Source organism: Cyprinodon tularosa, unplaced genomic scaffold, assembly GCF_016077235.1.
Source record: "Cyprinodon tularosa strain WSP-4 unplaced genomic scaffold, ASM1607723v1 ctg551, whole genome shotgun sequence".
Classification (NCBI taxonomy): domain Eukaryota; kingdom Metazoa; phylum Chordata; class Actinopteri; order Cyprinodontiformes; family Cyprinodontidae; genus Cyprinodon; species Cyprinodon tularosa.
The window spans coordinates 1,577,035-1,599,991 of NW_024039287.1; the positions used below are offsets into that span (position 1 = coordinate 1,577,035).

The window sequence follows — 22,957 nt, forward strand, 5'->3', positions numbered from 1 at the left end:
CATTATAAGGATTATCTATAATTACATAGATATTATTAAAAGATGATAAATGATGGCTGAATGTCTGGTGGATAAATTGTTGGAAACGATGCAAAGAAATAAATAAACCGAGACATAAAGCAACAGGTTGAATCAACTTGATAAAACTATCTAATTAACAAAGTAAAAACTAGAACTTTATTGATACTGCTTGAATATATTTGCTGTGTGTCAGGTTTAAAACACTATCTCTTTAATTCTGAATTATTTTACAAAAATAAACTAAAACAAGTGTTGCATTCAAAGTCACAGAGAAAAGACACACATTTTTTTAATAAACTCTAGCTCTACACAAGTTTACATATTTTAGATAAATACTAATGTCTTTTCCATATAAATTAAAACTGACTGCTCCAGAATTCACTAGTCAGAATTTTCCAAAACCTACGTTTGATGCAATTAAATCTTTAAATTAGAGGCAAAAAATGTTTACATATATTTGCAGCTCATGAAGCAAATAAGTCCATCCATCCATCCATCCATCCATCCATCCATCCATCCATCCATCCATCCATCCATCCATCCATCCATCCATCCATCCATCCATCCATCCATCCATCCATCCATCCATCCATCCATCCATCCATCCATCCATCCATCCATCCATCCATCCATCCATCCATCCATCCATCCATCCATCGAAAATAAAAACCATTAATTTCCTGTCATAATATCTTTATAGTCAAACTCATATACAAAATCCTGACAGTGAATGCTTCGATAAACAATTAAAGGTCTACAAAAGTTTTCCTGAAACATTTGACAGATATTAGTAGAAAACAAGCTGAATTTCTAAGCTAAATCTACAACCCATAGTCATACTGATAGTATAAGTATACTGAGAAGTACAACTAAAACAACAATCCCAACAATCCAGATTTTCCTGGCACTAAAAAAGACATGCTTTCCTGGGCTTTAAAACAACATTGTTTAGAGCTAAAACAAACCTTACTGAACATTCTTTGATATTAATCCCGTCTGATTACAGTTCACTGCTGTTTTCTTGATTAGTAAACTAACTATGAATACTTATGATCGTAAAACACATTTTTTTTCCTAACTGTCAAAACAAAATGTCCCAGATGTTTTATGAATACTTTGATCTAAAACATTAAAAGAGCAGACAATGATCAACACAACTTCTTGAACTCTTTGCACAAAGTCTGGGTAAATGAGGCTGATCCTAAACATGAAACTAGAGAAGAGGTGGATGTGGTGAGTCAGTGAGAGAGCATCTTGCTCTGGCTGATCTTTGTGTGATGCACTGCAGAGAGGTTCACAGAGGAAGGAGGTATACCATCCATCTTTTCTACAACAACGTCCACTTCCTCTTGGCCTCTGTCCTCCCTATCATCTCCAGAGGACTTCATCCAAGTAACTCTCCCAGGATCTGAGGCTTTACTCCTGCTTCCAATCACATCAATGTACTGGTCCTCTCCATCTTCTTCCCATTTTCCCATCCATCCTAGGCTGAGCTGTTTGTTGGGGTGTTTAGGACTAACAGAGCATCTTTGTTGTTCTAACCAATCCTCAGCTGTGCCTCCTTGGTCTCCTTCTACATCGATGATCGAATCACTGCTCTCTGAATCTTGACCTGATAAAATTTCCTTGTCTTGAAAGGGAGGTTCTTCCTTTTGTGTTGGTTCTTGGAAACAGTCTGGGAAACTGCTCAATGAGAGGGTTTCTACATCAATTATCTCATCTTGATCTAAAGGTGCTACTGCAGACGGAGGGCTCAGCATGCTTGTTTCCCTGGTGATAGCGAGGTCTGCGCAAACTCTTTTGTCCACACGGACCTCATTATCGATTTCTTTCATAGGTTCTGCTTCACGTTTTGTTCCTCTCTCTTGGGCCTCTTCCTCTCCTATCAAAACTTCCCCATGTCTTCTCTGGTTTTTCTGCTCATCTGTGCAACAGGATCCCGGCGATTGTGGCTGAACTACACTTGTTCTGTCAACATGAGACGAAGCAGGAAGACTTCCATTTATCTTTGGCCTGCCTCCTCTCTGCTGGTCTACATTCCAGGCAGGATTGTGCTGCAGCAAAGGCGTAAAGTCCTAGAAAAAACAGAAACACAATATTAACTTTCTGAAGAATAAGTAGGCAGCGGATCCGTTAATCCTCCACTGACAATGTGTCGAAAGCAGAGTCGTGGATAAGCCTGACTGTCTGGTTCTGGTCTTCACCAGTTCAGTCACTGAGAAATAATTAGGAGCTCCTGTCCTAAATTTATTGTGAATATTGATAAATCTACACGCTATAAATAGTATGCGATGTTTCAATATGGCATTGATCAGTCCTTTCAGCTTTAACAGCTTCGACTCCTGAGGAAAGAAGGCTTTCATTGCAGGGGAAGAAGTGGATTATATTCTCCGAATTCATCCCAGAGCTGTTTTACCGTAACATTGATGGACTATCACGAGATCTGAGTTTTCAGTCTCACAACAAGTCCATCTTGAAAGACTGCCGCTAGTACGTCTGTCTCATAACCACCAGCGGGTCGGACCAATGACATGCCAGCAGTGTTTTTTTGGGGTGAGACATGCGGGAATGACGACAGTCAAAAGGGATTTGCACGTGCATAACAAACATGGCTACACTGGAGGACTTACCTGTCGATATTGCAAGTGACTTGGTTTTAGCTAAAATGTACAAATTCTCATTCATAAAAGGAGTAAAGAGAAGCACCTTGTGTATTTGTAGATGAGAAATATGTCTGTGCTTTTCTTCTGACAGGATTTGGAAAATGTTTGATTTATCATCTTACTCCGCTAGTTGTGAAAACCCTCAAGAAGCTGCAGACCAATCTTATTGTGATCATTGTTTCTCCGTTGATGGGTCTCATGAACAACCAAGACGATTGGCTGAAAGCGTCTTATGGAAGGCAGGTACTAGCTAGCACTTCACCCAATCAGCTTAAAATTCCCTCCTTTTCACGGATAGACTGAATGGCAGCGGTCCCAGAATGATAACATAGAACTCTGGCTAATCCATGTCTTTATGGACCTAGCTTTTATATGCTGTTCCTACAAACTGGTGGGCATTAAAGTGACCAATGATTCACTCAGGTTAAAATGGGTCGAGTCAGTTCAGTTTGATTCATTTTCCCTTCAAGTGGAGAAATATCATCTTAGGGGTGGGCTCTCTGATAGCAAGGCAGCCCTACACAATGCTTGGTTTATGCTAGACTCAGAGTAATGAAGGAGACCAGGGAAGGTTGTGACTAGCTAGATAAAGGAATATGGATGTATACAGGAGAGAGAGAAACAATCAAGTAGAAGGATACTGTCACAACACAGAGGCCAGGTCAGGCCAACAGATCAGAACACCAACAGGCAGGCTCAGATATCCAGGAGTCCAAAGACAGTTCAGGCAAAGCATTCAGACGGGAACAGGCAGGCTCGGGGGTTGAGGAAGAACAGGTCAGAATGAGGAAATAAGACACACCAAGGAACTCTAAAAACACTCTCACCACTGGCTAGAGAGAACGAGATAATCTGGCCCTGATTACTGGATTCGAGCAGGTTAAAAAGAGGCAGGAGCAGGTGGATCAGGTGAGAGGTAATGAGCAACCGGGCAGAATTGGACAGGTGAATGAAATGAGTAATTAAGCCAGTCAGCAGTGCCAAGATCATGACAGAAACGAGCTGCAGATCGTGTGAAGGTCAACTAACGCTGCCTAATGCTAGCTTGCTAAAATAGTGCTTCCTTACACAACAAGCCCAATGGAAAATTATTTAACATTTCAAGATATTACAATACACAATCACTATTGACTCCGTGTCAGTCCTCTGACCACAAACAGAAACTAAAAATACTAACAGATCCACCTAACAGTGATGAAAAGGTCCAACAAGTGAATTTCATAACTGATTAATCAGTTCTTGCTGTTATATTTCATGAATCCATTTGATAAAAAAAAAAAAAAAAACATCTTTAATTTCCACCAGATTGTCAGAGGCTCGGAAAGCAAAACAGCTCATGGTGATTTCAAAACAAGCGTTTATTAAAACGTGAACGTCTGGCTGCTCATCAGCTGGGGCGGATTCAATGGATACTCTGTAGAGATAGAAATTCAGTTTAGTGACTTTGAATCTTAGATGGGCCAAGACTATGAGTATAAGTCACTAACCTGGAACTGAGTGCAGACGGAGCCCGGAGGAAGGAGAAGATTCTAAACGGGAGGTTTCTCCACAGCCTGCGGCGGGAGCTGCCCCCAGAGTTCCGAGTGATGAGCTGAGCAGACTAATGAGCAGACGCCAGCCGACGCCAAGGAGCAGGAGTATCCATGGGGGGAAAATCCAGAGCCGGAGTCGTTACAGAACCGGGTTACCAGACCAGAACATCAGAGAGTCGAGGATGTACCAGAGGAGAACTCAATCCGATGTAAGAAGACAGGTCCAAGTTTGGTTAGCCGGCAGAATCCAGCAATCGGTCCAGAACAGATAAGAATAGAAGAGCATAAACAGGGGCAAAGCAAAACGCGGAAGTCCCAAAAGAAGAAACAGGTCAGGATCAGAAAATCAGCTCCAATAACCCGGCACAGATGGCAGGCAAACAGGCAGCATAAATAGCAGCAGGACCCAGGTGGATCAGATAAACAAACGGGCAGATAGACAGGTGAAAGGAATGAACAATTAAGCCAGCCATCAGCGAAAAGACTATGTCAGATATAGCAAACTTTTAACGTTCCACATGAACATGAAAAAACACAGGTGAAATTATCACGTGTAACCTCACAAAAAATGAAAGGCGTCAGTAGAGCTCTCTCTATTTACTGTGTTTTAGCTGCACAAGCTAAAATTATAAATCCTTAGAAAAATCCTGTTTTGTTAAAACAGTAGCTGCACCTGACTAAAAGCTGCAGGTGTTTTTTTCTTTTTTTTAGAACTTTTTATTTTTAAAACTTTTCACAACAAAAGAACATTCCCTGAGCCAAGAGCAATTAAATCAATAACAGAAATACTGATGCCACATATACAATATTTCAACATAAATGCAGCACGATAAACCAGGTCACCTGAAACTTTGAATACCTTACAAGAGAGAACTGCACATATATAATACCATATGTACATATACATACACACAAACCCACATCCCTCCCCCTCCCCTCCAGGGTGCTTACCCACAGGCCAAAAATACAATATACAGTAAACAAACAGCAAAAAATTATATATATATAATATATACCCACCTACATGTATACATACACATACATATACATATTCAACTATATACCTTAGTAATACCGATGACGGAGCAGATTGCGATCCATTAGAATCACTACAGCCCAAAATCACACACCCAAATATAATTTCACCAAATGCCATCTTTGATTGAACTTGTCCACTTTGAGTTGTAAACATGCGGTCATTTTTTCCATCATATACACTTGTTTTACCCGATTCTTCCACTCTGCTATAGATGGTGACAAAACTTGTCTCCAGTTAGCCGTTATAGTTTTTTTTAGCTACTAATAGTAAAATGTGCAAAATATACTTTTGGTCTACATTAAAATAGTCTGGTATTATATTCAGTAAATAAAACAAGGCATTTAAAGGTATTTCTCTGTTTATAATTGTCTCTATTTCATCCCTAATCCCCTTCCAATGCTCACTGATAACAGGACAGTCCCAAAGAATGTGCGTATGGTCACCAATCTTCCCACACTGTCTCCAACATAGGGCAGCTGAAGGATTTTTGACAAATCTAGAAATTAAAAATGGGGTGCGAAAAAATCTTATTAAAATTTTCCAACTGAATTCTTTCCACATTTGGCTGTTAGTTCCTTTGTGACTGCCCTCGCACAATTTGTCCCATTGTTCGTCCTCTATTATAGAATTGGATTCTAATTCCCAGTTTTCTTTTACATTATAGGTATTTTGATAATTATTAGATGAGAGAATTTTATACAAATGTGAGACATGTTTCCGGGTTGGAAAGGTCTTTTCTCCAATAGTAATAAAATATTGTTCTATATCATTTGGGTTTCTATTAAGTCTATTACGTTCCTTGTGACTAATAATGTAGTGCCTAATTTGCAGATATCTATATAAATCATTTGCAGGGAGATCAAACTGTTCCTGAAGTTGTGCTAAGGACTTTAAGTCAGCCCCATAGAATAAATGGTTTAATATTTTAAGACCTTTAGCTGCCCATCTCTTAAAGCTTTGGTCCCATGTGGAAGGTGGAAAGTCTATAGCTGCAGGTGTGTTGATGTTTAATTACCATATGTAGGAGAATGTGCACAAAGGGGATTGTCAGGAATGGGACAGCTGTTTGGGAACATATTCCTTTTATTAAGTTTGAAAAACAAGCTAGCGCTACACATTAGCATAACTTTTCAGATAAATGAATAACTACCTGCAAAGGTGTCAAGTAACAAAGTACAAATACTTTGTTACTGTACTTGAAGGGAAGTACACTTTTTAGGTATCTATACTTTACTCCATTACTTATTTTTCTTCCTATTTCTGACTTCTACTCCTTACATTTTCAAGTATCTGTAATTTTTATTCCTTATATTTTTTAAACTCGTTACTCTTGGCTTCGGTTTAATGTTTATAAATATTTTTTTCACTTCATGTGTGCCATCCAATGCAGATCATTGGCGCCATCCAGATCTAGTGAAAACTAGAGTAATTGGAGGAGTCAGCTATTAGCTATTGGTTGGCTATTCGTCAGATTTGTGCTGACGAATTGTGCTGATGCCAAAGCAAATCATCAGAGCCAATGAGGGTTTTCTTCAAACTGCAAACGCGAATTGTCTATGCCATGCTAGAATGTCGGATTCAGAAAAAGATGTCGAAGAAGAAGTTGAAATGTCTGAAAGTGGAACACAGGCGAGAGCCTATCGGGAGATGGAGACCAATAGACCTCCCTCATCCTTGGCCCTATCTCCAAGATTTTATCGAAATAGTCGAAAAATTTAGTTTTTAATTCTTATAGTGGCATCTGGCTGTTTTTTTTTTAAAGGTTACTTGATACTTTTATACTTTAAGTAGTTTTTGGAGCACATACTTTTTCACTTTTACTTGAATATAGAGGTCAAGTTGATACTTTTACTTTTACTGCAGTATCTATACTTCTACTTAAGTAACAATTGTGTGTACTTTTGACACCACTGACTACCGGTAACTGCAACTTAGAAACATGTACTGTACGGTGTCCTCCACTTCACCGTGCTGCTGTCCATGCCTTCGAAATCTGTTGGTGATCGTGGACACTTCTCCACGCTGTCAGAATCCACTGGCAGACTTGTGCAAAAACTTGCTTTTTGCATGTGACCAGTTTTGGTGAATGATTTATTGCCGCTCGTCATCCATGCCTCCCACTAAAGGTGTAGTGCTACTTCGAACACACAATTCACACTGATGACAAGTGGCTGCAGTTGCTTCTTTTTCACACTAAATCTTACAGCACTACTTTGCCTGCCGGACGGACATGTGACCAACGTACCAACCTTTTTCAATATGTGTCTGATCACATGCACTTCCACCAGGCAAAGTAGTAGAGGTGAGTATTGGCATGAGTGTTGCGATTCGATACATATCGCGATACTTGGGTCACGATACGATATTATCACGATATTGCAGTATCACTATATATTGCCATATTTTCCCCAGCTATCAAAAACTAATGATGAGATAAAACATCAAGTGCTGTATATTTTCATCAGAAAATATTGATTAGGTATTATTATCCATGTTGTTTGGGGTTTTCTTCCACTGTGACTGCCTCAAATACAGATTTGGTGCTCCACGCACAGTTAAAGGGCTCCACAGCGCTTTCTGCCAGAGTGGTGGTGCAGGGGTAGCCCATTTTCCCATCAATGTTTTATGTAACCATTTTTTTTTTTATAAATCGATATTAAGAAGTGAAAGATCGATATTATATTGGGCAGCCAAATATCACGATATATCGCCAAAACGAATATTTCCCACACCCCTACAAAGTAGTGCCGTAAAAATGCGGAACTGTCCAAAACAAATTCTCTTACGATATCACAAAAATCTATCCCCTGGAATAGGGACAAAGAAGAATGCTAGCTCCCATTAGCTTGTTGGCTCACAGGAGTATGAGCTTCTACTGAAAGATGAAGCTTCATTAGCTCTTTATTTCACCTCTGCTGGAATTGAGCCCAGTCTCTTCATTGGTTCGGCAGCTTTAATGTGACAAAAAAATGTCAACATGTGTGAATTCGGGGAATTAGTTCTCCATTGTGCATGCTGCTAGCATGTTCTTGTGCTAAATAGAAATTACCCACATATTCTTTCAGTTCCAACTTTGACTTCCCCCTCTGGCAGTTAGGAAAAATCAAGAGAAAAGCTGCACCTTCTTATAAGCCGCGTGGTTCAAAGTGTGAGGAAAAAGTAGTGGCTTATAGTCCTGAAAATATGGTAATTCACCTCACCCAAATAAAGTCTTTATTAACTTTAGCAATGAATAAAAACCCTTCCTGAAGCATATTATTTATATATCTTACCTTGGATCTGGATCAGTATGAAAAATACTAACTTATTCACCCAATTTCTTTTTGTTAAAGTTATAGTGGCGGATTTTTGCGAATTTTTGAAAAGACCTGCCCTCTCCACAAAAAATACACATGCACAACCCTGTACTCGCACCTGAGAGGGAACCCCAAGTCCATTTGTCCTCATGCACGCTCTGTTTAAAAGTTGCTGTTTGCATCTCTCATACAAGCTTACTTCACTATGTCAGACTCATCACCACCGGTAAGTGAAAATGCAGACGAGCACGTAGGACAACCTTACGTAAACATATTACCAGAATGGTTTACAATTAGGAGGACCACTTATATAGATGATCCACCCGGAAGAAGAACATCCTCCACTCTACCTTTAAATCAAATCACTTGAAGCCCCAAAATTAACAAGTGAATCATATCAATAATGTCTGAATGAAGCTATTAACTGGAAATACATCTTCACTGGTCAGCCTCTACATCTTTCTGAGCTAAAGAGTGAAAGGTTCAAGCTCACCTGGATCTTTGCTTCCCTACATTTGCTCCTGGTTATGTAGGATTTGATCACCGGGTTCTTTCCAATATGGTTAATAGAGGAGTTTTTCTCTGAGATGGTCTTTGCTTCTGATGGACGCTACAGGAAACATCCCAAAGGAAAAATAAAGAGAGCATAAACCCACTCTGTTTTCTAGTAAAGGGTAACAATTTCAACAATCTGTTATTTTATAATCTACAGTGGGACATGCTACAAGCTCTTTCAGGAACTGATATCTAGTTTTTACATTTTTTCACATTTTCTCATTTCTTAGCTGCCAAAAATATATTAGGATCAGGCTTTTAGCTTACACCTTCATAGGTAAAAATGACAATTGTCTTTTCTTGTAGGGAACAATAGGCATGGGGTGGGTTATAATTCCTGCTGATCTTGGAATTGTTAACTGTTAGAGCTGGAATTAGATTATTTCCAGCACACATAAAAAATAGTATCTAGTACATATCAAAAGAACAATAAGAAAAAAAATAAGAGAGACCTTAGTTTAAATTAATATTGCTGGAGATTCCTAGTAATTCCAGGTTGAAACCAGTGATTACTAATTTAATTTGTTAATCTTTAACACAAAATGTTATAGGTCACATGTCTTGTCTGATTGCTCCTGAAGAAGATGAAGATTGCTCTCTATATGGTTCTCCCTTTTCCTCAAATTCATAAACTCCTTATCAGTTATGTTGAAAAAAATGTAAACAAATGAATCCTAGTCAATAAACATCCTTATTCACATGTTCACTTAAAGGGAAATGCCTTTTTTTTTTTACATTGGGCCCTTGATTTTACATTATTACATCATGTTCTACTCACCCATATGAGTTTTGTGTCATTTGGAGCTGTTCTGAAGATATTCTGTTAGGTTATATCCAAGTAACGTCTTCCTATGGACAACGACTTGAAGGCACAAACTAAACTGTTCATAATTTATTCTTTATGGTACGCCAGCATTCATAACATGTAGGCGAATCACTGTCCCCCAGACATCCGTGGTTGACTTTTCTGAGACAATTTTGATGCTTTTTGCATTTTGTCCGTTAAACTCCTTGACTAACGTCATCATCGGACAGGCTCAAAGTAGTTCAACATAATATGATTAAACCATGTTTATCTGCATTTTAGTTGTTTCTTTCTTTAGGTGTTGCAATATATACAATAATGCTAACACGAAAGGAAACCATAAAACTCAAAAAGAGAAGATTTTAGGTTTCAATCCAAAACCGAAAAAGTTAGCTCACGGAAGTTAGCTCGCAAAATAGTGTGGGATCCCATTTTTGGTACGGATCGGGCACAAGCGGGTGATGAAAAAGAAAGGGATTTTAAGGCAATTATTTTCTCAGGAAATACATTATTAACATTTAACAAATAATAGTTTAATAAGCTTACTATTTTGGGGGAGGGAAAAACATAGTTAAAGTATTTTTTTTTACAAAATAATATCGAGGGCGACCCGGATGTGTATCTGGTTACACATCGATTGTGACCGATAAGTCCAAATGTCCGCCTTAATTACAATATAGTGGTTACATTATTTTAATGAGTGTCTGAGTGAATGGAAAAGTTGGGAACTTGAAATTTCCTATAATGCACCTTGAAAAGTGGTGATTATCCATGGTCACTAGATATATACTGGAATGCTTTGCGAGGACAGCATCCTTGCAAAGGATTATATGATTTGTTGTCACAGCGGCCTGCTGTCGCTTTAGGCTGTCACTACCAACAGCGGCGACTAATAACAAAGATGGCGCAGGCATCATGTTAGGAGGTGGAATCATGCGACCAAAGGGGAGCAAAAAGTAGTGATCAACTGTCCGAATGGTCGGTTAACTGAGATCACTATAAAGTCCACTAAATAGACCTCACCTGATCTAGTGATTGAAGGATCTAGGCCGTTCGGACACAGCTGGATAGAAAATTTGAGGGAAGTTTCCAGGGGAAAAACAGGCTGTATGTATGGCTGCATACATAGCTAGCTAAAAGCCTGATTAGGACGTCTTCCACACACTGCATTAAACAGGAAACTGAATGTTGGGTTTAATTAGCTTTTAAGATAAAGTAATCAAAAACAGATCCCTGAATAATAGACTATACTGTAGGTTTTCCTTCCTTTCAGTTAAATATCATCTGGGTTTAGCTGCCATTCTTTTTCTTAATTTCTAAAATTGTGACAAAACCAGAAATTACAAAAATATTAGGAGAACGCTGCTATGAATTCACCTTTTGCGAGGCGCTCTGACTGCTGTCCCCCTGCAGCATCGCTCCGACAGCCATCAACCTACTCCTCTCTAGTTTCACCACCGGTGTCTGCTGCAGCTGCTGATCTCTCTGACCCTGGGCTTTCCCAGCCTTCAGCTCCTGAGGTGCTGTCTTTCTTTTCATGCTTCTTTTCTCTAAAGAGAACAGATATGTGTTGCACTTCCTCCTGTTCGGTCTCCTTTTGCGTTTGACAGTTTTCTCCTTAGTCTCCTCACTGAGGAAAATGGCATCATTCAGCGATGACGGTTCTGGATCAGCCCCCTGAACTCTGGGTGTCTGAGAGCAGCTAGCTTGAAGCAGCCGATGAGGTGTGTGGGGAATCGTAACTCTACTGTGTTTTCCCCGTGAAGAAGTCTCATCACCTGTCTCCTTCTCCTTCCTGGGGCTGCTGCTTTCAGTATGGATATCAAAGCAGTGGAGGAAGTTCTCCAGCTCGTCATGCAGCTCGCCCTCAGATTGCTGCTGCAGCACGGGCACTTCAGAGCTGCTGAATGTGTGGCCGCTTCTTGAAAGAGGATGCCGAGAGTGGGTAGCTCTGTTCGGCAGAATATCCAGCCCCATCATGACTTCCTCCAGCAGGGATTCAATCTCCTCAGGCTTGTCCTCCTGAGGCCGTGGAGCTGGAGGAGGGGACTGGGAAATTGTGGGGAAAGGACAAAGGTGAACCTATGAAGCTAAACAAGAGCCTTGTTCCACAAAAAAAAAGGTTTGTTTAAAAGAAAAATTACTTTTCAGATATTTTCAAGCTGTTTTTTTTTTCCAAACTCGCAGATTTGGACTACTGTTTTGGCGTAGGGAGCAGAGGCATGTTATTCTTTAAAACTGATCACATACACAGAATACTGATGATGTTTTAAATGCATTCAAGGACAGTGGGAACTGGAAACGTGTTGAGCTGTTAGTTACAATTCCACCCCACCTTCATCTGAGGCCCCGCCGCGCCAAAACAAGGCCACAAGTTTAAGTTTTTTTTTTATCTGCAAGTAAAAAAAAAATCTGTAAGTTTAAAAAAAAAAAAGTTAAACTTCCAGGTATCATTTTTTAAAAGTCGTTGGGAAGCGGCGGTTCCGAGTGGTGCCCGACTTTACAGGAGTGAATAAAGAAAATGTGATTGGTTGTTTATCCAGGTTTTTGTGACGGAAGGTTCACAAGCAAGTTTGATTGTGGCCGGTTTCTCGGAAGCATCTTGCTAACCAGTTAGCAACTTAGTGCTAGTAGGTTCCCAATGGGAAATTACATTGGGACCAAGTTGCACTAAATGGTGACTAAATGGTGACTCTGTTAGCTCTACGCCTGCTGAAGACAAAGACGTCCATCCCTGTGAACACTGGGACGGAACTCAATTGTAAATTAAATGATTCTTATTACTTATTTTAACCGTTGCATATATTAGCTGCAACATATGAATCAAGATGACCTTTGATATATGATTAGCTGAATGTAGGTGTTCAGGTTGACGTATAACGAACTGGCCTGCATAAGATAGCGAAAAAAAAAACAGTTTTTGGACAGGATTTATTTTGAACATAATTTTAAATTTAACAGAAATTTTTTAAATTTTGGGACAAAATCGTCTGTTTAAGAGTGCATTTATATACATGTTTAAGCCAGAATGATTTGACATTTAAATATGATTTTCCTATGACTTTAACATTCTTTTTTTATGGTATAAACTTTTTTTTTATTCAAACAAACTTTTAATTTGTCAAACAAACTATGGCCACGATTTTGCTCCATATAAAGTACTTGTAAACTAAACTGAAAAGCCTCATTTTCCCTCTGTATCACAGCTAACTTTGTGGTGAACTGACACATTAAGTCTTAATAAAACAGGTTTAATGTTTGTGGAAAGATGAAGATTAACTGGCATTATGGTTTCTGAATTCAGATCACATTCTAGGAAAACGTCATTATTTTACTTGCTACATAAAGCACTGTAGTTGTTCTGTATTCTTAGATTTTTTTTATTCAAATAGATCCAAACGATCGTTCTTTACATGTATTGCAAAAGGCTGCATTCCTGTTTCTGGTTACTCACCGCTGCGCTGAGCTTCTGTGGGGTGTGTCTCCGCCCTCGCTGGGGTTTTGCCGTCCCTCCAACCCCGCCCTGATGCAGGTATGGACTCTGGCCCACCTCAAACACTGTCTTACGTCGTCTCCTCCTTCGACCCTTACTGATGGACTCCAGCTCCTCTCTGGTTTTCTGGCACAGTTTCCTCCCCACAGTGCCCCCACCCTGACCCGTTCTGGGCTTACTCACCACCCACCTGTGTGGGAACAACTTCTGCAGCTTGCTCACCCCGATCTCCTGCGTGTCCACCTTCTGAGTCAGCCCTCCCCGGGGCCTCCTTGCTGTCCTCCCTGTGGGAGTCCTGGTTCTCTGCTGTCCCTTCCTGTCTCCTCTTGGCCTCCCCCCTCCCCTCCCTCTGCAGGTGTTCTCCTTTTTCTCCAGGTTCAGAAAGGAGTCGATGAATCCAGCGATGCTCGCCTCAAACTGCTCCAACTCGTTAGGGTTGGGTTCAGCCTGGCAGCTCTGAGAGGTGGCCTCATGTGAGGGAGTCTCTGGGGGCAAATCTGGGGGAGGCATGTACTGTGGGGTCACCATGGCTACGTATGTGCTTCCAGATGCTTCTTGCAGACAGTTTGTAGAAGCAGAGGAAGATTGGAGCATTTGGTTTTCAGCTGGTGGGTAAACTAGTGTGACTGTCTGCCCTAAACTCTGTAGAACGTCCATGCTGATGGTCTCGTAGGGCACTGCTGGATGAAGAGGAGGGAGGGAGTTAACGAGCTCTTCCTCAGTCTGAGTCCACACGTCTCTCCCGCTCTCTGACAGCGTGTCTTTCCACAAATAGGTGAACCCATCCCTCACCTCTCTCCTCCATTTCACCAGTCTTCCCCCCTCCATCCTCAGAGGCTCAGTCTGGACCCCTGCCTCAGCGTGCTGCTTCATCCCTGCACTAAGCCTGCTTGTTACCTCCACCAACCCGCTGATGCCGAGCTTGGCTGCGGCACAGATGGCCTCCTGCTTCTCATTCTCCCCCTCCCCAGCCATCTCTCCAGAGTAAAGAAGCCTGGCGATTTGGAGTAGGGTCCCGGAGACTCCAGGAGGCGTCCCGGTCCAATAGGGGACGACAGCGAGGGGAAACAGCCGAGGAGACGTGAGGGCTTAAGGTTGACAGAACGCAGTTGTGTGCTGGGACCGATATACCTGATGATGAGATCCTGAAGGTAAAAAAAAAACAAAAAAACATCCAAAAGTGATGCAACAATCTTTAAACCACAAATAAGAAATTTGTTTGATTATTTCATATGAAATTGATGGTTCCTGTTTTGGATGGTTGATATGTAACTGCTGGGTGTATGAATGTTGTTCTCAGACTGTATTAACTGTAAACTGAGCTTCTTCTTTTTTCTTTTTTTTTACATTTGCCTAAAAGATTAATTGTTCACAGTGGATTAGCTAAAGAAATTGATTACACTTTAGATGCAATGAGTAAAAAAGTAGCCAAAGTGCAAATAAAAAGTTACAACAATGTAGAAAGCCTGAATAACAGTTGAACAACACCAATTTATAACAGATTACAAGGAGTTTTTAGCTATAAAGATGATGGATGGATGAATAAAGACTTATGCACAGTATTGCAATATAAACATGATCTACATGCAAATATCAGCAGCAACCTCATTTAATTACCCAGCTCAGAGGATTTTCACTTATTTATGCGTTTGCTAATACCTCCGGCTCTGAGCAAAGTGTCACAGAACTGGTTGCACTGCTGTTGCCTCTGCAGCTCTGCCAGAAGGAGGGACTCAAAGCCTGGTTTTTGGAAGCACCACATCTCTCCAACCACTTTAAGAGGCAAAGAGTGAAGAAGGATTAGACTAGTAGACCGTAAAAGCATGTTTTTGTTAATGTTTTAAATATATAAAACCTACAGCGTAACATGATGCATATTAGCATTTGTTTTGAATTGCTAAGAAAAAGTCCAATACTTAGAAAATAAAATGTCTTGACTGCAAAAACTGCATTTCCAACTGAAACCCTAGCTCTATTGTCCTTATATTATTGTATTAAAAACATAATTAACTTATTTATTCTAACATGTTAATAACCTTATCAGCTTTATTTTTTTATTTAGCAAAGAATTCTACATTGAAGTTACCTATATATATATATATATTTTTTTTTTATCTTCAACTAATCAATTATGTTGTACCATTTATTTAAATAAGATAAAGGATAAATATTGAGACAAATGTTAACTAGGATGGACCTCAGCACACCTGCGTTTAGCATCACATCTGACTGCAGGCTAACTACAAGACCAAAGTGTCTAAATTAAGCTTTTCTAAAGCAGTCATGGCAGACCAGTTCTTATTTAATATGTCACACACATTATAAAACGCAAATTAATACATGTACTTTGTGTTATTGCTAAAATAACGAACTCTTTGAGCTAGCTAAATCAGGCTGCAGTAAAATGCGAGCAGGTGTCCAACGACTGTACTTACCACCGCGTGCCAGTCTTAATAAGCTATAAAAAATAATTCGCTTCCAAAAATGTGAAGTTAATATTTTATATAGCAAATATAAAAGGATGGACTGTGGGTTTGTTTTTTTTCTCTGTCTGAAAAAGAGGTCAATCACAGGTCAGATTGATGGTCAAAGCGGGATGGGAACCCTGCAGTTTGCTGCTACGCCAAAAGGTGGCGAGAGAGAGAGTCACGAAACGATCAGGTAACCAAAGAATGAAAAGAAGAAGAGGATTCTGTATGCGGCACTTCCGTCTTCGTTTGTACATGAAAAACAAAACCGTAGTAAAAAAAAATAATCGGTTTGTAATTAAAATGTAATTGAATCTGTTGAATAATTCGTTGTATTTGTTCATTTAAAATATAATATATCATACGAACCCCACAACATCATAACAACTACGGAACCGTTTTGGGTTTGAGTAATATTATGGATGCTTTACCACAAGCATTATCTATTTTGTAATAATAATAGTAATTGTTTGCTGTAGCAAACGTATTATGCAATGAAGTAAGTTAGAAAAAATCTGAAAAAGGAATAAATTATTACAAAAGAAATCTAAAAATCAATTTAATTAAATTTTTTATTTTTGTTGTTTTTCTTATCTTCTAGCTGCCTGCCAGATAAAAGGGTCAGGGGCATTACTTATTGAACGCCTCTCATATGTTCATATTATCTTACTGTTTTTGTTTTTTTTTCTAGAAGTTTCTTTTCATAGAAAGAGGACTACCGTATATAAGAATTGTCCTTTCTTTTCCTGTTCACTTGTCTGCTGTTATGTGTCTGTTAGTAAAGATAAATATATATAAAATAGAATTCTAGAGGAAAATATACAGAAAGGGAAAGTTTTTAAACAGCAATAAAAGGCTTGATTAAGCAATAATTTTCTCCTTAAGGCCAGAATTGGAAAGACCCCTTAAAAATATTAAAAAAAGTGTCTAACAATGTTGCTTTTCTTGAGATTGTAAAATCAAAACTATAAAATATTCATTTTAATCAAATTCTGTTGTTCATTTTGGTTACTATACCTTTAAGTAAACCAGATGCCAGATATGGATTTTTGGAATTTTTCTTAACCATTATATGATGAAATGTCTGAAAGAGAAGTAGGTATTGACCTTTTATTTAGCCATTTAAGGATTTCTTTTATTCCCAGTATTCTTCCCCACAGCTCAATAAAAAGAAAAGTTTCACCAAGTGTTTCCTTCTATGTTGGAAAAAATGTCTGAACAAACATGCCTTCATGAAAAAATTATCTCCTTGCAAAATCATTAATTTGCTGTTTAATCTCATTCTAAAGAAATTAGTTTTAATTTAACCATAACTTTGGGCAGGACTTTCAGAATCTAGAATTCACTAAATTAAAACCTTTATGATAAAATGAAGTAGGGAAAATATTTTATAGACTACTTAGAAACGGTGGTTATTTTTTAAGTTGTACATCTGGAGTAAAGATAATACTATTTATATAATATATCAAAGAAGCTGATCATACCGACTCAGTCCAACAGTCAAGCATGGTGTCAGGCTGCTGACACCATGCTGCTTTGCTGCTTCAGGACAATTCTGCAAAGAAAAGTGGATCAAAATTCCTCCGACGAGATTTAACAATGCATTTCCAGTTATGAATTTTCCATCTTTTTTCCACTCAGACTAACCAAACCAGCTGACAGGTTTGGAAAGACATTACTTGTTCATATAAGGCCGGACATGTTTCAACAACTTTTCCCCCAAATGAATGAAAGAAAGACATTGTTTATTAACTCTGTTTTACTTTTTATTATGACTTTAAAATTTGATAAACAGAAAAGGAAATAAGTAAGACGTCCTTAAAGGAGTACAAAAATATTTCACATTGCTGTAAAATTCCTAACAAAGCCAATGTGATAAATAACAAAGCTATTTTTTCTTATCCTTCATCCTGAAAATGTAAATAACAAAAAATACACCTAATAACCTAGTTAGTTTTAAAGCATAATGCAGCATCATAGTGACGTGTTTTCAAAGACAGACTGGATGACAACATTTATATGAAAGATTCTTTTCACTTTCTGCTGTTAAGATTCATTGAAGTAGTGGTTGGCTTGAGTTAATAGTAACAATCAAATGACGAAGACATGTAAAAATGTAAAAAACACAGACAACGGTAAAACTTGTGGGAAAACAAACGGGAAAAAAACAGGCTGGTACTTTTTGACTTTTGATGGACAGTGAATCTCTTCCACATATGTTATGGTGCCTCCAACAGGGAATGACCTAATGTGCCCATTGAACCAGTTCCTAAGCAGTAAACGGATTAAAAAAAGATCGTGAGACCTCAGGTGTCCTCACATCTATGAGTGTGGTGTTTGTGTGCTAAGCCATGGAGATGGAAACACAACCCATACAGGCATTTGGGTGTAATAACATTTCCAGATTTATACAGCTTAGATTTCTAAAGAGATTTTAACATCTTTCAAACTAAAATACAAATACTTAAAAAACAAAAACAGATTTTATTGCTTTGCATCGTAAAACAAACACAACACAACAACCTAGTGATTCAACACCTCTTACACATACTTGTCTTATCTTGTATCTTTTATAGCCTCTTACAATTACTCAATTTTATATATACACCATTTAAAGTCTTTAAATACATAGTATCTGTGCACATGTAAATAAACATTTATATACTTCTTAGCGCTTCTGAATAGATGCAAACTACATTGCTTTGTACTTGTGAAAGTGTAATGACAATAAAGTTGAATTCTTTCCTGTAAAACATTTTCAACAGTTAATAATTTATCACATGTTAATGTGATGGCAAACATTAAAACAGTAAATTGACATAGAAATGTTCTATAGGAGATAAATAATCAATTATTTTGCTGGTTAAAAACTGTGGAATAAATTCCTTAGTTAATCTCTTGTAAATCAACTGATTAGCACTTTTGGTTAAATTAAAGTTTAATTTCTGTAATCCTTGGGATTTTTTCACCTTTTTCTCCCTGGAGTGAGGCATCAATCAATTATTACATAATTAAGATGCATAAAAGGAAAAATAATTTAGTACCTGAAGAAAAAAAAACATGTATTTTGCAACTGTTACTGGTAACCTCTTGCTTTCTTTAGGTTTATTCAGGGATCCTCTTACTCAACTTTTCCAGGAACTGTGGAAGAGTTCTGCTCATCTGATTGAGATCCTTTGACTCATTTCCTCTTTTACATTTCAGCCTAGAATTCCTTCAAAAACTCATCCTCTTTTGGACCTCCAACCCTTTTGATTGTGTTACGTTTAACTCTTTGACAGACATTCAGAAACATCCCTTCAGAAATCACTTGTACACATCAGAATGACTTGCTTGGTAATCGTACACCAATCTGAATCAGAGACATCAAAAAAAGCCCCAAACTGTTAAACTACCATTTAATATATTTCACAAAAGTGAAGTAAGATATATAAAACCTTAACATAAACAACAAGATCAGTGTTGGTCATATCCTTTCAATCAGTATATGGAACTTTCTTCTGATCTTTCTGCAGAGGCTGCAGTGCTGCTCTTTTTTAAAGAGAGTTCCCTGTCAGAGATCAGTTTTGTTCTGAGTTGACTGGATGTTTTTTTTTTTTTTTCACATAGTAAGGAAGCAGTTCCTGCAGTTTATGATGTATCGTTATGTCTGAGCACACCGCTAAGGATTTGGGAAAACGATGGCGTGGGGACTGTGGTAAAAAGCTTTGTAGGGGATGGAGACTCCGGCCGAGGAGTTGGTCGTGGCCATCGCTCATAAAATTTGACAAAGAAGAGTGGGTCCTTGAAGGGCCCCCCATAGATGATAGCCTGCATCAGATAGACAAGAGCCACAACCATGAAGCTGATGAGGAAGAAGGGGAGGAAGGGCCTCAGGTGATGCCATGCAACACCGACTCCGTAGCTGAGGCTGCTGAGCCCACTCTGGTTGCCCGTATGGGTTGTTTGGCGGGAGGAATCCGGGGCCGGATTATAATCCAAAGACTCCTCAGCTGGGCCCTCGGATGAATCCATGGACATTATAAGTTGTTACTTTCAACCCAAACTGATGTTGTAGGTACTCACATTACCCCCACAAAAATCAGCCTTTGAGATCATGAAGAAAGAAGGATGAAGCCCTGCTTGGCGATTCGTCTGACATAGACGCTCCCTCCTGCCGTGATTAATCCACTGACAAATCCCTCACAAAACCAGTCCTTCTTCTCTTTGTCAAGCAGTCCTCCCAGTCAGAGTCACACCACTGAAATCAAATGTTGCTACTTCTCTTTGAGCTTTGGACAGGCCGAGAGGAATCAAAGAGCTGCAGGGAAGCCATAAATAGATTTGACACCCAATGAGTGGACACTTGTAAGGAGGGGTGCTGCTGCTTTTGGTGGTCTTGGTTCTAAGGACTGCGTGTGTGCCTGCACAAGAGGTTAAAATATTATACATCCGCATCAACAAATACAAACAGAGTGTGGCTTACAGACACATGCAAACACAAGCATTTCAGAGATGAGCATTCAGCAGCAGGAGGGCCTTTGCACGTCTAACGCGTTTATTTTGTTTCTAATAATACAGCTTTGGCAGTTTTTACTCTAAGACAGGTGCTGCTGGTGAGTTTCTACAGCTCATTAAAAGCTAATGATGCATCAAAGCTCTGTGTTAATGCTATCATTTACACTTTTGGTTTTATTTTAAACCCAAAGGTTAAAAATAGAGTTTAACTCAAGAACATTTCTCAACATGTTGGATTATTCTTCTTAGTGACACTTAAAGTCCATAGAAAAGTGTTTATATCCTTTGAAATGTCAATATGTTAATGCTCAGACATGAATGTACGTCATTGGGAGTTTTGGTGATAGAAAATGCTGTAAAATAGTGAAAGAAACAGGATTTTTTTTTTTCCAGATTTCCTGCCATGTCCCCCTAGGACGATGTTTAAATTGACACCTGCTTCTTAAAACCCAAAAAGTCAGAAGGATCGTGAGGTCCCTCTTTCACGGTCTGTATCCACATTGAAAATATAGATCAAGCAAGTTTTTTGTACTTCTGCTCCACGGGAGGTGTCTGTCCTCCCTGATCTCACCGTAGGACACATGCAATACCGTTTTGACAGGTGTACAGCCTCAGTCACACTACCGACCTGCCACCTTACAGTTGAGGGGTTTTCCAGATCCAGGAACTGGCATTTATCCCTGTATGCTTATTTGCAAAACAAACTTGTTCGAGATTGTTCAGATTGGATGAAAAGTGTTTGTGAGCCACACATTTTATGTTTTGGGATGTTCAAACCACTGTACCACTGTAGCTACAGCTAAATGTTTAGCATCTTTATCTTGCTGCAGGCTAAACCTTCTCATCCCATCCGAAATCTTACTGCTTGTCTTCAGGAGATCCAATCATTTGGCTTTTAATCTTGCCATTAGATACCTTTTTTTCATGAAGGCCATAATGTTTAGCAAATCGAAACATAATCTGTGTCCACGCTTTGAAAAATCTTTGACAGGACTTCTTCAGGGTTTCTTCTCTCACTGTGTTTTCGAACAGCCCAGTGTTTGATCAATCTATTTCATTGATGACCTGTCTGATGCATTCCTTGATCTTCTTTAAGCTGTTTGACCACTGAGATCTCCAACAAACCTTCAATGTATTTTGTTTAAATTTACTAATTGAAAATCATTTTTCCTTTCCCTTCCACTCCATAATTACCCACTTCCATTTGTCTATTACATAGCGTACCAATAAAGCGCTTTGTTTGTGTTGGAAAAAGTATGAATCTGTTTGCAGACACTATATCAGAGACTGCTTAGCAAATAAAATCAGTGAAGGAAATGACCACAGCTGAAAAAGGATGCATTTCTATTGTCATCCTTAATGTCAAATAGAAAAAATAAGTTTGTTTAAATTATTCCTTTTAAACTTTGATTTAATCTCTGATATGTTGCTAAAAGACACTTTAAGCCATCCGATATTCCGCTCTCTGGCATCATACCCTGTAAAACTAAATTAAATCTGGCTCCCTGGTTGAGACACATAATGAATCCTGACTAACACCAAAACCATCTACAGTCAGATATTCGCTTCCAAAAACCCCCTCGTGATCCAGCAGCTGCCTTTTGAATGTGCCACATACTGAAAATGACAAGACAACTTTATGTTCTGGAGCGCAACCCTAAAGCACGTAACTATACCATGTCAGTATGTAACAGGAGAGCTGAGAATGTCAGCACTCTGCTCTTCTGCTCCTTTATAGAGAACATTTAGGTTATATGTTAGACAGAGGTGTTGGATGGGCATAACCACACCTCCTTACATTATATTTCCCAGACTTAAACAGACCAAGCGACTTTCTGGACTCAAAGCTTTGATAATTCGTAAATCCAAAAAGGAAGCTTGACAGAGCAAACTGATGTTAGAGAGAAGATCGCGCGGAGGTCAAGTTTAAGTGTTTACCACTTGGCCCAACAAGTGCCAGGGGATGAAATTACCAAGACAGACCGGCTCTTTAATTAGAAAGGTTTAGTGACAGAAGTCCCAGCTTATCTCTAGTAGGGGAATGACAACCAAACTCAAGTATCAAGGGAGTAAAAAAAAAAAAAAATTATTTTATACCTGTAAAAACTTAATCTGGATGGCCATGCTCCACCAGTGTTTTCTAATTACGCTTTACAAAGCATAGAGCAGATAGCGGATGAGGAAGACATCTTCCAAAAGATAAAGAAATTAAACGAGTATAAATGTTAAATACCTCGATAAATCAACGGAAAAATCTTTCTAAACTGTTATTACAAAGATTGAAAACACTGCTTTTATTTGCAGGAGGTATTTTGATTTGTTTTTGGTGATGAACTCCAGTTCTTTGAGGTTGGAAGGACTCCCTACCATCGCCCTAATTTTTATCTACTTTATTTGCAGTCATAAGAAACATGTAGGAAATCTTAAGGCTGCTTTTGATCCAACTCTGCCATATTAGTGTGTTGTTTTTTTTGAAAATAAGAATATTAACGCTAAAAGTTGATAAGCTATATTTAAGAAACTATTTTCCAACAGAATCAAGATTTACACGAACCAAAAAATATGTTGAAATTATTGGGGGGGAAAAA

General features: G+C 38.8%; 1 protein-coding gene across 1 annotated transcript; it reads right to left on the minus strand.

Moving 5' to 3' along the window:
• Window positions 1–680: 680 nt before the first annotated feature.
• Window positions 681–16,230, minus strand: LOC119796521. The gene is made up of 6 exons (XM_038305118.1): window positions 15,840–16,230; window positions 15,064–15,177; window positions 13,366–14,549; window positions 11,289–11,960; window positions 9,045–9,161; window positions 681–2,096 (listed from the first exon to the last, which is right to left on the minus strand). The coding sequence occupies exons 3-6, from the start codon at window positions 14,377–14,379 to the stop codon at window positions 1,260–1,262; spliced, it is 2,640 nt and encodes an 879-aa protein (XP_038161046.1). The 5' UTR covers window positions 14,380–14,549; window positions 15,064–15,177; window positions 15,840–16,230; the 3' UTR covers window positions 681–1,259.
• Between the last annotated feature and the right edge of the window lie 6,727 nt (window positions 16,231–22,957).

Excerpts from the sequence above, each read along its gene's own strand:
- LOC119796521 (XM_038305118.1), bottom strand. The coding sequence starts at position 14,379 with ATGGCTGGGGAGGGGGAGAATGAGAAGCAGGAGGCCATCTGTGCCGCA. Across the intron at positions 9,162-11,288 it reads GTCAGAGCGCCTCGCAAAAG|CGTCCATCAGAAGCAAAGAC; the intron begins GTGAATTCATAG and ends TGTTTCCTGTAG. Across the intron at positions 2,097-9,044 it reads GTAGGGAAGCAAAGATCCAG|GACTTTACGCCTTTGCTGCA; the intron begins GTGAGCTTGAAC and ends TGTTTTTTCTAG.